This window comes from Theropithecus gelada, chromosome 17 (genome assembly GCF_003255815.1).
Source record: "Theropithecus gelada isolate Dixy chromosome 17, Tgel_1.0, whole genome shotgun sequence".
NCBI classification, from domain to species: Eukaryota; Metazoa; Chordata; class Mammalia; order Primates; family Cercopithecidae; genus Theropithecus; species Theropithecus gelada.
The window spans coordinates 36,505,642-36,518,818 of record NC_037685.1 but is presented as its reverse complement, the minus strand read 5'-3'; the positions used below and the strand labels follow the sequence as shown (position 1 = coordinate 36,518,818).

The 13,177-nt window shown below is 39.6% G+C and overlaps 1 protein-coding gene across 5 annotated transcripts in view; it reads right to left on the bottom strand.

Annotated features, from left to right (window-relative positions):
- Positions 1-13,177, bottom strand: part of MBNL2 (muscleblind like splicing regulator 2) — a 171,332-nt gene that overhangs the window by 39,680 nt on the left and 118,475 nt on the right. For 4 of the 5 annotated variants that reach the window (XM_025364029.1, XM_025364026.1, XM_025364027.1 and 1 more), the window contains exons 4-5: positions 11,315-11,515; positions 7,501-7,764 (exon numbers count right to left, since the gene is read on the bottom strand). In XM_025364029.1, coding sequence (XP_025219814.1) covers positions 7,501-7,764; positions 11,315-11,515 — 465 coding nt within the window. The remainder of the gene's footprint in view (positions 1-7,500; positions 7,765-11,314; positions 11,516-13,177) is intronic. The other variant, XM_025364025.1, reaches the window with a different exon arrangement.

The following is a 13,177-nucleotide window of genomic DNA, read 5'->3' as shown; positions in this document are numbered from 1 at the left end:
ATAATCTAGGAATGTAAAAAAACTGAGAACACTAGAGTGAGCAGGACAGTGACATGTATCTCTTTCTATCACTCCATGGCATGAGTTTTCTTTATTAGAGGCAGATCTCTCCTTTTTAAGTAAACACTGAGGTCTTGGAGGGTGGGGTGTGCATATTAACATGCTGTTCATCTCACACGGTGAAGCAGGTATGTGGAGAATGTATTTTAAAAATCCATGTGGATGAATAATCATGTTATAATGTACCATTTTCATATACAGATGCTCAGTTTTCAGTGATTTTGACTGCTGGCATATGTTTACCTACATTGAAAGATCTTCAGGCTTAGAACAGATCTCATAGATCACCAAGCCCAGTGTATCCTAAGATCCTCCTTAAGCACCAAGACAGTTAATTGAGTCCTCACTATGTATCAGCCACTTGGAATCCATCTGGCTGGCATCACCAACATTCTGAGCCTTTGCTTCTCTGGGCCTCTCCAGTTTGGTGAGCATGGGTGATGAGTCAGAGGAGGTCCTATGGGCAGTTAGGCTTTTATTTTTTTGAATTGAGGACCAATCCACCTGCAAGTCAAGGTAATCGAACCAACTGCCCACATCAGGCATGATAGGCAAAGACCAAATCTGAGGGGTCAGAAAACACTGACAACAATAATCAGAGCTGTCACTTTAAAGTAGGAAAGAAGGTAGACAAGTAGGATGCCAATCAAAGTTCCTGTACAGACTTTCCTCAACAATCAAAACATATCTAGCTGATGGCCGCTTGTCCTGTTTCCTTTTGCAAAATGGTTCTTTCCTTGTGTCACTCCATTTTGGTGTATGTGAACAAAGATTGCTTGTATGAAGATCAGACACCTTTTGTGTTAACACTACCAAAGAAAAGTTCTGTCTGGCTTATTCTCATGTTTAAAAAATTCTGGTGATTGTGATGGTTATGTTTTAAGAAGTATTTAAAAGAATAAGACTCTAAAGGAAATAAATGTCTTTTATTCTGGAGTCAAAACTTTCCATTCTTTTTAAGCATCTAATTAAAATAAGTGGGAAATCTCCAAACAATAATAAAAATTGTACCCTGGAAATGCTTGGGGTTTATATATGGAAGTCAGGTGAATGGAATATTAATATCTTCTAACTGCATTCATCACTCCTGTTTGTCCTTTTAAATAAGGAAATAAAATAATAGTTTTTCTTCCATGAACTGAGTAATTTTGCCATTAGAGTAGCAATACTTTGACTTTATCCAACAGCACCTAGGCTGGTTTCAAATGAGCGTCTCACTTCAACTAAAAACACATGACAGATTCAGTAATTTTCATGTCATTGTCAGAAAGAACCTGGCTTTTGTTCTGAAACTACATTCCTTTGGGTTGTCTTTGACGATGCTGCAAGATCCTCTGACTTATCAGAACTCCAAATTTGGGCACGGTGTAACAATCCAAGAAACTATGGTAACTAACACTGTTGGCATCCACTGCAATAATCTGTATGCAGCTTGTGGAATGTAACCATGAATGTAATGTGAAAATGTGTACAAGGGTACACAGAAGAGTACAGCTTTGACTTGAAGAAATGCAGCAGGGAAATGACCTGTTTGTGTAAATGGCCATTTTCCCTCTTATCCCCATCAGCCCAGGTCATCTACCACTGACATATGCTAGGTGCATTGTTCCTTTAATGACTGAAGTATATATTGGTTGCAGATGTTAGAAATGGTCCATTGAGAAAACAGGCAGATGAAATCAGGGCTCAGCCCTAAGGTCATTATTAGTACCTTGATATGTTGTGTTAATAAGTACAGGCATAGGTTGTTTTATTGCACTTTGTTATATGGTACTTCGCAGATACTTCAGTTTTTTAAAATTGAAGGTTTGTGGCAACCCTATGTTAAGTCTATCAGTGTCATTTTTCCAGCAGCATGTGATAACTTTGTGTCTTTGTCACATTTTGGTAATTCTCACAATATCTTAAAATTTAATGTTATTATATCTCTTATGATGATTTGTGATCAGTGATGTTTGATGTTACTATTTTAATTGTTTTGGGGCACCATGAACCATGCCGCGAACTTAATCGATAAATGTCATGCATGGTTTGACTGCTCCACTCACTGGCTATCACCCCTCTCTCTCCTTCCTCAGGCCTCCCTATTCTCTGAGACAAAATTATATTGAAATTAGGCCAATTAATAACTTTAAATGGCCTCTAAGTGTTCAAGTGAAAGAAAGAGACACACATTATTACTTAAAATACATACTCCATATTGGAGCTAGAAATGATTAAGCTTAGTGAGGAAGGCATATCGAAAGCCAAGATATGCTAAAAGCTACACTTCTTGTGCCAAGGTTATCCATGTTGTGACTGCAAAGGGAAAGTTCTTGAAGGAAATTAAAAGTGCTACTCCAGTGAACATACAAATGATAAGAGCAAAATAGCCTTATTGCCGATGTGGAAAAAATTTTAGTGGGCTGGACAGATCTAACCAGCCATAGCATTCCCTTAAACCAATGCCTTATTTATTTATTTATTTATTTATTTATTTATTTATTTTCTTGAGGCAGAGTCTCACTCTGTCACCCAGGCTGGAGTGCGGTGGCACGATCTCAGTTCGCTGCAACCTCTGCCTTCAAAGGTTCAAGCGATTCTCATGCCTCAGCTCTTCGAGTAGCTAGAATGATAGCCGTGTGCCACCATGCCCAGCTAATTTTTGTATTTTTAGTAGAGATGGGGTTTCACCATGTTGGCCAGGCTGGTCTCAAACTCCTGGCTTCCAGTGATCCACCCACCTCTGCCCCACAAAGTGCTGGGATTACAGGCAGGAGCCACTATGCTGGCTGAAAACCTAACTTAGAGCAAGGTCCTGACTCTCCTCAATTCTATGAAGGCTGAAAAGAGAGAGGAAGATACAAAAGAACAGTTGGAAGCTAGCAGAGATTGGTTCACGAGGTTGAAGCAAACAAGCCGTCTCTATAACATAAAAGTGCATGGTGAGCAGCAAGGGCTGATGGAGAAGCTGCAGCAAGTTATTCAGAAAATCTAGCTAAGATCACTGATGAAGGTGGCCACACTAAAGAACAGATGTCAATGTAGACAAAAAAGCCAGATATTGGAAGATGTCAACTAGGACTTTCAGAGCTACAGAGTAGTCAAGACTGGCTTCAAACCTTCAAAGTACAGCAGCCAACTCTTGCTAGAAGCTAATGCAGCTGGTGAATTTAAGTTGAATGCTCATTTACCATTCTGAAAATTCTAGGACCTTTATGAATTATGCTAAATCTACTCTGCCTATGCTCTAGAAATGAAACAACAAAGCCTGGATGACAGTATATGTATTGACAATATGGTTTACTGAATGTTTTAAGCCCACAGTTGAGACCTACTGCTCAGAAAAAAAAGATTTGTTTCAAAATTATTACTGTTCATTGACAATGTACCTCATCACCCAAGGAGTCTGGTGGAGATGTACAAGGAGATTAATGTTGTTTTCATGCCTGCTAACACAACAGCTATTCTGCAGCCCATGGATCAAGGACTTATTTCAACTGTCAAGTCTTATTAATTAAGAAATAAATTTTGTAAGGCCGTAGCTGCAATAGATAGTGATTTCTCTGATGGATCTGGGCAAAGTAAACTGAAAACCTGTAAAGGATTCACCATTCTAGATGCCATTGAGAATATTCATGATTCATGGAAGATCAAAATATCAACATGAACAGGAGTTTGAAAGAAGTTAATTCCAATCCTCGTGGAAGACTTTGAGGGGTTCAAGACTTAAATGGAGAAAGTAACTGCAGATATAATGGAAATAGCAAGAGAACTAGAATTCTTAATAGAAGTAGAGCCTGAAGATGTGAGTGAATTGCTACAATTTCATGATAAAACTTTAATGGCTGAGGAGTTGCTTCATGGAGCAGCAAAGAAAGTAGTTTCTTGAGATGGGTTCTACTCTTGGCTAAGATGCTGTGAACATTGTTGAAATGACACCAAAGGATTTAGCAAAGTATATAAACTTAGTTGACAAAGTAGCAGCAGGGTTTTAGAGGATTGACTCCAATTTTGAAAGAAGTTCTACTCTGGGCAAAATGCTATCAAATAACATTGCATGTTACAGAGAAATCTTTCATAAAAGGAAGAGTCAATCAATGTGGGAAAGTTCATTGTTGTCTTATTTTTAAGAAATTACTACAGTCATCAAAACTTTCACCAATCACCACCCTGATCAGTCAGCAGCCATCAACATCAAGGCAACATCTTCTACCAGCAAAAAGATACGACTCACTAAAACCTCAGATTGTTGGTTAGCATTTTTTAAGCAATATTTTAAAATTAAGGTGTGTATATATTCTTTAGACATAATGTTCTTGCACATTTAATAGACCACAGTATAGTGTAAACATAACTTTTATACGCACTGGGAAACCAAAACATTCATGTGATTTGTTCTATCGTGATACTGGCTTCATTGCAGTGGTCTGGAACCAAACCCACAATATCTTTGTGATATGCTTTTACTTGAAGGACTAATATTTTCATATTATCAGGGCCTCATTCCATACCTCAGTGACCAAGGATAGCCACTGGGACCCAGGCTGAGTCAATCACAGCATCCTGTCACTGACCACAGGGACAGCCACCAAAATGACGTTTAACTTCTTCCCCCGCCCCAATATCTAATTTGAGCTGGTATAAAAGACACCATTCTCTCCCTTGTCAAAAGATGTAAGAATGCATCCCTATAGATGTCCAAAGCCTTGATCCCAGGTCCTGTAGAGAAGCTGACCTTAGAGAATGGTGTGGCTATAGTAAGAGAAGTAGGCAAGGGAAAGAAGAGAGTGACCTGGTGGGTCTGAAGTTTCTGAACCCAGGCATTCCTGAGCCCATCTCTACTGAAAATACGAAAATTAGCTAGGCATGGTGGCATGCACCTGTGGTCCCAGCTACTCGGGAGGCTGGTGCCTAAGAATCTCTTGAACCTAGGAAGTAGAGTCCAGTGAGCCAAGATCGTGCCACCGCACTCCAGCCTGGGTGACAGAGCAAGACTCTGTCTCAAAAAACAAACAAACAAATTGTATGAAAAAATATGTTCTTAGTGCCCATCAATCAACACACCAATTATGATAAGTTGGAGCTGGCCTAAAATAATGATTACAATGAAAAAAATCTTACTTCTTATGGGCTGAGATCCTCACTAGGTGGATAGTAGAATGGATTCCACATTGGCAAAATGTGTCAGGGGCCTCATTTGTGCTCTAAAAGAATTCCTTTTTTATCAGCCTTAAGTGATCAGTTTACTCCCCTCCTTCCCATTCCCAATTAAAATGAGTTTTGGAAACTACTCTTTTACTAGAACAAAAAAGGGGAGAATTTCTCTATTTTTTATTGACCCTCTTGTGTAGATACATACATCTCCACATATATAGGAATTCACACTCAGAAAAATCAGCATTATGTCCAATAACATAAGCATGAGAAGGACAAGAGGAAAGGACACTAAATGGACAAGAAAAGGACTCAGAGATTAAACAAAAACAAAAACAGTGATTTAGATGAAGCGCCCTGTGCTCAAGGTGCATGGAAATAAGCAGCTCAGATTGGAAAGGTCTCTATAACCACATGCTCCGCACCCAGTGGTGATTACCTCAGGGCAGACGTTGCCTTTCTTGCTGTATCCCTATCACTGATTGCAGGTCCGTGCCTTAATAAACATTTGTGCAAACAATGTTGAGTAATGGTGAACTTGTTTGTGTGACAGCTACCCTTCCACTTTAATCAGTAATCAGTGTATGAGGTGGTGGTTGCTAGCTAGAACAAGGTGTTTTCAAACTGTACTTTTCATCTCTGCAGTCATAGCTCTCCTTCTTGAGGGAGGACTGACCACTGAGTCCTTCATGCCTTCTGGACCCGATTAAGCATTTCTATCATGTCATTGAGGAGCATTTTATTGCTCTCAGTTACTAACTCCAAACTCCTTGAGGGCAAGGAAACCTGCCTGATTTATTTATTCTACCCAGCAAGTGCCAGATGCATGGTCTCATTAAATTTTTTGAAAGAATGAATGCATAGTGCCTATCACATATTAACACAGACTTCTGATAAGCCAGAGAACTCACGTGAAAACAAATTAATTAGAAACTTCTGCAACCTGATGCAGAGGTTCTCAAACTTTGTGGTGCATTGGAATCACCTGGGAGCTTTTAAAAAGTGCCACTGTCACCAGCTGTGGAAGCTCGCACCTGTAATCTCAACACGTTGGGAGGTAAAGATGTGAGAATTGCTTGATCCCAGGAGTTTGAGACTAGCCTGGACAACATGGCAAGACCCTGTCTCTACAAAAAAATTTAGAACTTAGATGGGCCTGGACCCAGCTACTCAGGAGGCTGAGGTGGAAGCATCACTTGAGCCCAGGAGTTTAAAGCTACAGTGACCCCTGATCATTCCACTGCACTCCAGCCTGGATGACAGAGACCCTGTCTTTAAAAAAAAAAAAAAAAATGTCACTGCTCAGGCCACACCAGACCAACTAAATAAGAAAATAAGAAACTTCAGGGAAAGGGACAGATGTCAGGTCAGACCCTTCAGGTTGTTCCAAAATGTAGCCAAGTTTGATAAGCAGTGTCTAGGCAGGTGCTTCTCAAATGTTAATGTGCATACGAAACACCTGGGGGATGTTTTACAATTTAAATTCTGATTCCCTGAGGTCTGGGGCGAGGCTGAGGATTCTGGAGGCTCCACAGGCTTCTGGGTGATCCTAATAATGGTGCATCTGGTCTCTAAGGGACAGTTAGGCTCCCTGAGATTCTGAGCAGCCTCCCAGGCCATGATAATGATGTACTGCTGGTCTCTAATGACAGTAGGTGACTCAGGGAAGCAAGCCTAGGTCACAGGTCTTTTTTTTTTTTTTTTTTTTTTTTTTTTTCTGCATCAGCCAGGATGGCTCCACTTTCATCTGTTTCATTCATTGCTATTCTGCATAAAATCTCACTGCGGTGGAGAATGTGACCAGCACTGCCCTTGTGATAAGTGCAAGAGGAGGAGAGAATGGGAGTAGCGAAAAGCCAGATCACTCGCTGGGCTTCTCTTAGGCCACAGCTGTCCTCCGCGGCTGCTCCAAGGAGCTGGTTGCTCAGGTGCAGAAATGCGCCTTTCTTTCCTCTCTCTGAAGCAGTGCCCACCTTCATGTTCATTACAAGGCCCTGAGCCTCTCTTAAGAAGACCCTAAGTGAGCACACTCAATCTCCGCTGCCCTGGGAGTGGGGAACGGAGCTCAGGGACCCCAGGACTTTCCCTGCACCTGAGGGATTTACTTATTGTGCTGAAGAAGGGCAGGAGGGGAAAACAAAACAAAACAAAAAGGGGGAAAACAACAGCAAAACTTAGGCAGCGGAGCAGCAGGAATAGCAGCCTTCCATGTTTCCCGAGTGTTGGGAAGAACATCCAAGTCCCAGCCTGGAGCGGCCTCCGCAGAGGCGCCAGGGTGCAGGGGCGGCGGGCGGCCGCACTTACCATGACTGTGGCCGCGGCCGCGGCTGCCTGGGCGGCCACCGCAGCTTGGTTGGCTTGGTGCTGCGCAGCTTTGATTTTGGCCTGCAAGTGTGCAGGAGGGTGAAAATATTTGCATTTCTCCCTCATGCAACGCCCCTTTATGTAATCCATACAAACGGTTACGGTGTTGTCACTTGTGTCGATCATGGTGCTGTCTGCGGGGTGTGCAAAGCGGCAGTCGGTCTCTCCCCGGGCACAGTTTCCTCGCTGGAACTCCCTGCATACCTAAGACAGGGAATAAGAGCTGCGCTGCAGAGGCAAGCCTGAGCCCAGGCGCCCCTGCGGCCCTGGCCACCGCGGGAGGAGCGGAGGCTGCCTCGCTTTCAATGGTGGCTCTTGAACCAGTGATAAGAAAAGACTGATTATCCAGAACCCAGGTAACCACAATCTCTGAGACACTCATTTGAGTTTTGTTCTACCCCCTTTTCTAGGGTGAAAATCTATATTGAGAAAATAATCCGAAATCTGCAGTTCAGCTAAAATAACAAAGGAAAAGCAACAAGGCCTCCATTGTCCCTGGGTGGCATATTATGCAGCTATCTATCTATCTATTTGTCTATCTATCTATCTATCTATCTATCTATCTATCTATCTATCTATCTGTCTATCCATCCATCCATGTATCTATCATCTGTCATCTATCTATTTATCCATGCATCCATTCCTTTATCTATCATCTACCATCAATCTATCCAATCATCTATCCATCTGTTCATACATCCATCATCTATTATCTATCATCTATCAATCTATCCATCTATTATCTATTATTCATCCATCCATCCACCCATCCATCCATCCATCCATTATCTGTTAATCGATAATTATTTTAATGGTAAAAACTGCAATTACTAATGTTATCTACCATTTATCTACCTACCATCCATCCATCCATCCATCTATCCATCCATCATCCATCCATCCATCATCTGTCCATCCAGCCATCATCTATCATCTACTTATCTATCTAAAATCTATCAATTAATTAATCATCTATCTAATCTAGTTACCTGTGTATATACTTGCTTACCTACCAATAATCTATTGTCTACCAATCACCCATAATCTATCTACCTCTCTCTATATCTTCAATCTCCTACTCGGATGACAATTCTGAGAATGCTATAGGTTTTTTTGTGTGTGTGGAGGGATAATTTCACCATCGATCAAGCTACCAGGTCATAGCTGTACAAAAAGAATCAGGGAAAATGACGACAAACATGTTCCTCCTCTCTCTGAGGAGGTGGGGTGGGGTGAAGCTGAACATTCCTGTTTCCCACTCCTTCTCTCCTGCTCTACAAAGATAACATAATCATAAATCAGAAGAACAATATCTAAGACACCAAAATTTTCATTTTTAAGGTCACTATACTATTTTTGACAGCACAGAAAAGAAAAAAAAAAGACAAAAGAGAGAAATATGGCAAGAGATATAGAGAAAGAAATGTAGGGAAATAGTTTATTTTTAAAATTCTTTAATGCTAAATTATCCTGAAATCTCAAGTAACTAGGATTCTCCACCCCTGAGAATTCTGGTGGATCAAGATTTTACTGTGTGAAAAAATATTTCTTTAGAATTTGAAGAGTATTCTTAATTATTCCCTGAATATAGATAACATGAAATAGCATACATAACATATGTATATTGCTTATATAATTCTTCTCTGTTTATAAATATTAGCAGGAAATAATTATGCATAGAATTGTAAGTTATTTCTTTTTAGGCTCCAATTCCAAAGTGGATATGTAAGTGATCATCATGTTGATCATTAGTGATGTTATATGAAGGGCCCCTGACATGAAATTCAAGTATTGTGAATGTCAGACAAACTTAGGAAATACTGTTTCACTGACCAGTTACCAGGCCAGGTTGAAGGTAACAGCATGAATCACCAGATTGTTAATTGTTTCCTCCTACTTGGATATTAGCCAACATTTTATCTTTAGTTCATAAAATGCACAAAATAAAAAATCACTAAGATGTTCCCACAGATTCTGAGCAAGCCTTCCTCCATCAGTGGAATGACTTCTGTCTGATAGCATCATAAGTGTGGACCAGCCCTCAAGCTCCTACCAAGGTGCTCTGTGTGCAGCTGACTTAATTCCTGGTTTGAAATGAACCAAAAGTTGCTCTGCTAAAATCATTGTGATTCATTTTTACATGTCTTTGTCTACCAGCCCTGTTGGGAAGGACTATTTGTTCCCAATTCCGCTGATTTAATTTGTTTTCTAAAATACAGTCACATACTGAACACAAAAGCTCCGTGGGTCCAGCAGGTGGAGCCCAAAACACTTTTCCAGTCCTGTGAAAGGTCTATACAGTAATTGACAAGGATAGGCTGGATCTTTTCAAAATAGTAACAATTAGAGTTTCATTCTCTTCATCTGGGCATCCAGATGGAAACTAAATTAAAAAATAAATATCCTATAAAATATTTGCAGTTTGAAATTCTGAGTTTTAAAACTTTCACAGGTTATTAGGCAGCCACATTTTATTGCCCTCAAAGTTTATTGGGTTAATATTTAAACAAATGCACATTGAAAGAACATTCTCTAATAATCCCACTAACAGAAAGCACTGTGTATTTACGTCCTAACCGGATGCGTCACCTAACACCTTTAATCAGTAATGAAATTAAAGGAGCTCTCTGAAAAATCTATGAGAATCTTTATACACCCTTATAAAATGCTGTAGTGAATATCACAGGGATATAGCAGTAAGATAGATGAGTTTTATAGCTCTAATTAAAGAGAAATTTTACCTAACAAAGTACAGGAGGTTTAGTTTGATTCATAACTTAAGAATGTTTTTTTATACATAGGAACTTGTTTTCTTGAATTATAGAACAATTGAGGTTAAAGAAAAATCTCAATTAATAACTAAATTTATGGGCCGGGTGTGGTGGCTCATGCCTGTAATCCCAGCACTTTGGGAGGCCGAGGCTGGTGAATCACCTGAGATTGGGAGTTCGAGACTAGCCTGACCAACATGGAGAAACCCTGTCTCTACTAAAAATACAAAATTGGCCAAGCATGGTGGCACATGCCTATAATCCCAGCTACTTGGGAGGTTGAGGCAGGAGAATCACATGAACCTGGGCAGAGGAGGTTGTGGTGAGCCGAGATTGGGCCATTGCACTCCAGCCTGGGCAACAAGAGCAAAACTCTGTCTCAAAACAAAATAAAAAACTAAATTTACTTATCCTCCAATTTCCCCTGTTTAGCAACAACACAATCAGAACTAATATGCCAGAACATACTAGAGCAGCCATGCTTGTTCTTGAGGTATTGAAATATGATCATACCAGCTGGTAAATAGGTGTAGTCCCACTTCCTCCCACCACGCTCCCTGAGTGTCCTTGGCTGTCCTGGTTGCTGGGCTCCTGCCCGCCAGTTTCCAGAACTTTCCAGGGTCTTGCAAGGGTTAGATCTTGACATGAGGAGGCCTTCAGGACCTGGAGCCATCTGTATAGGCTGCATCATGATTGAGTCACTGTTCCATTGATTGTTTAATATTTTTCCCTTAAACGCATATTCCATGCAGCTGATTTTTGTTTGTGTTAAAACTAGTCTTTTCCATAGACTAATTTCCTTTATACTTGGCCTTAACTTCAAACCATAGAGTTATAAATGCATGGGTTTTAGGTGAGAGTTTGTGTGTGTGTGTTTACATGGCTGTTTTGCAGGACTGAATTAACATCTTACAAGCAATCACTTATACAGAAGTATACTTCTACCACAAATGCATCTCAAAACACAAATAGAATTGAAGTACCTCCAGTTTGTCAGTCCTGAGAAGTTTCTGAGTTGCAGTTGAGCCCGGGACAGTGACCGGTGGACTTCCGGGAACAATAACAGGTGTGGTGGGCAGAATTTCCGTTGGGACTAACCCAACTCCAGGGGTTACAGGTGCTAGGTAAGGAGCAAAGCTAATAGCCGTATTTGTCCCTATCGCGGGACCTACAGGAAAAGTGGGCTGTTAAAGGAAGACAACACAGGAGAAAGAGTTCTTTAGAATAAAACTTTAAAAAATTACCAGGAAATGTCATTTGAGCAAAATGTATTCATCATATACTCTTTATGTTAGTTGTATAGCTCAATGCTGACCTGTAATAAAAATGAAATCTATGTAGACCCTCTCTTCCCCAAACCATATAGAAATGTGAGAGAACATCATAAAAAACCTCTAGTTACAGGAACTAGATTAAGCTTTTGTCCCTATGAAAGTGTTCTCAACAAAAGAAAATAATTTCGACTCCAATTACTCAACATTCTAAACTATTAAATGTTATAACACTAAGGTAGTAAAAGCTATAGAATACCAACTAATAATCTTTGATTTATTCTACATGTTTCTCAAAGGGAGAGGAGTCACGAAACCCTTTGATTACAGGCTGATTTTCAAGTTGGCCAAGTCTATGCATTTTCAAACAGTGGGGTTACTTGCAATTTTATTTTGCCCAGACTTATCAGTATGTTTCCATATTCCATCACTAGCATGTATATTCCCAAAATTCAAATGTAGTTTTCAAATAAACCTACAATTTTTTGCCCTAGTTCAACTACGTCTAGATCCAGTCAGTCTTCCCTTCCTGAAAGATTTTCTGGAAGAGTTTTTTAATCAAACAATTTTTTGATTGGCCATTAAAAGTTGGTTTGGTTTTCTAGGTCACAAAATCAACACAGCAGTGACAAGACCATACAGAACCTTATTAAATTTGTTCTCTGACCCTATATTCCTCATCTAGGAAAAAGAAGAAATATGCTAGTAGGTTGACGTGATGATTAGTTTTAAAAACTCCACCTAATAATATGTAAATAATTCTGCCTTTTAGAAAGGAAATAATGTACATTTAAGAGAACAAACCTTGTTAAGTAATTTAAAATGCTAAAGATTTTTCTTAGAATAAATTGTACACCAAATTGGACCTGAATGCTTCTTTTCGTTTGTTTGGTTGGTTGTTAATTACAGATGATTTTTAACCTATTTGATTTCAGATATTTGCAATTACATATTAATGCAATTTTTTAACACTGAACTTTACTGTTGCTTGTCACACTTTTAACGTTGAACTATGCTGTGTCATGCTTGTTCTCTGTTTCTACATTGTGGGTGACATTCTTCTTGTCTATTTATGACTCTGGATGAATTGTTTAACATATGGGAAAAATAACAAACTACGTTTAGTAAACATACTTTTTCTTTATAGCAGTAACAGAAAAATATTTCTTATGAAAAGTCATGATAGAAAAGAGTAAATTATTGATAGTTTGTGCAGGCATTTATCAGATAGGCAGGAGAGCCTATTTTCAAAGTGGCTAGAAGGGGTAGTTCTAGTGGTCTTAGAGGGGTCCTGGCTCAGTACTCCCGCAAGGAGCTCTTAGATCTTTATGGCTCCGATGTAAAATCCATTTTGGGAGAAAGTTGCAACATGAGGTCTGAATGTGGGAAATAGATGGCAGTTAGGATTTTTTTCTTCCTTGACTGTCAACAAACATTTATATGTGTATGTTACTCACTGAGTCATAATTATAGAAAGTTATGATTTTCAGTAACTGTAGCTTTTATAATTTAGTACTACTGGAGAAAAAGCCAAGTGATTTAAATGGTCTAAGGACTATGTAATGTTAGGATTTT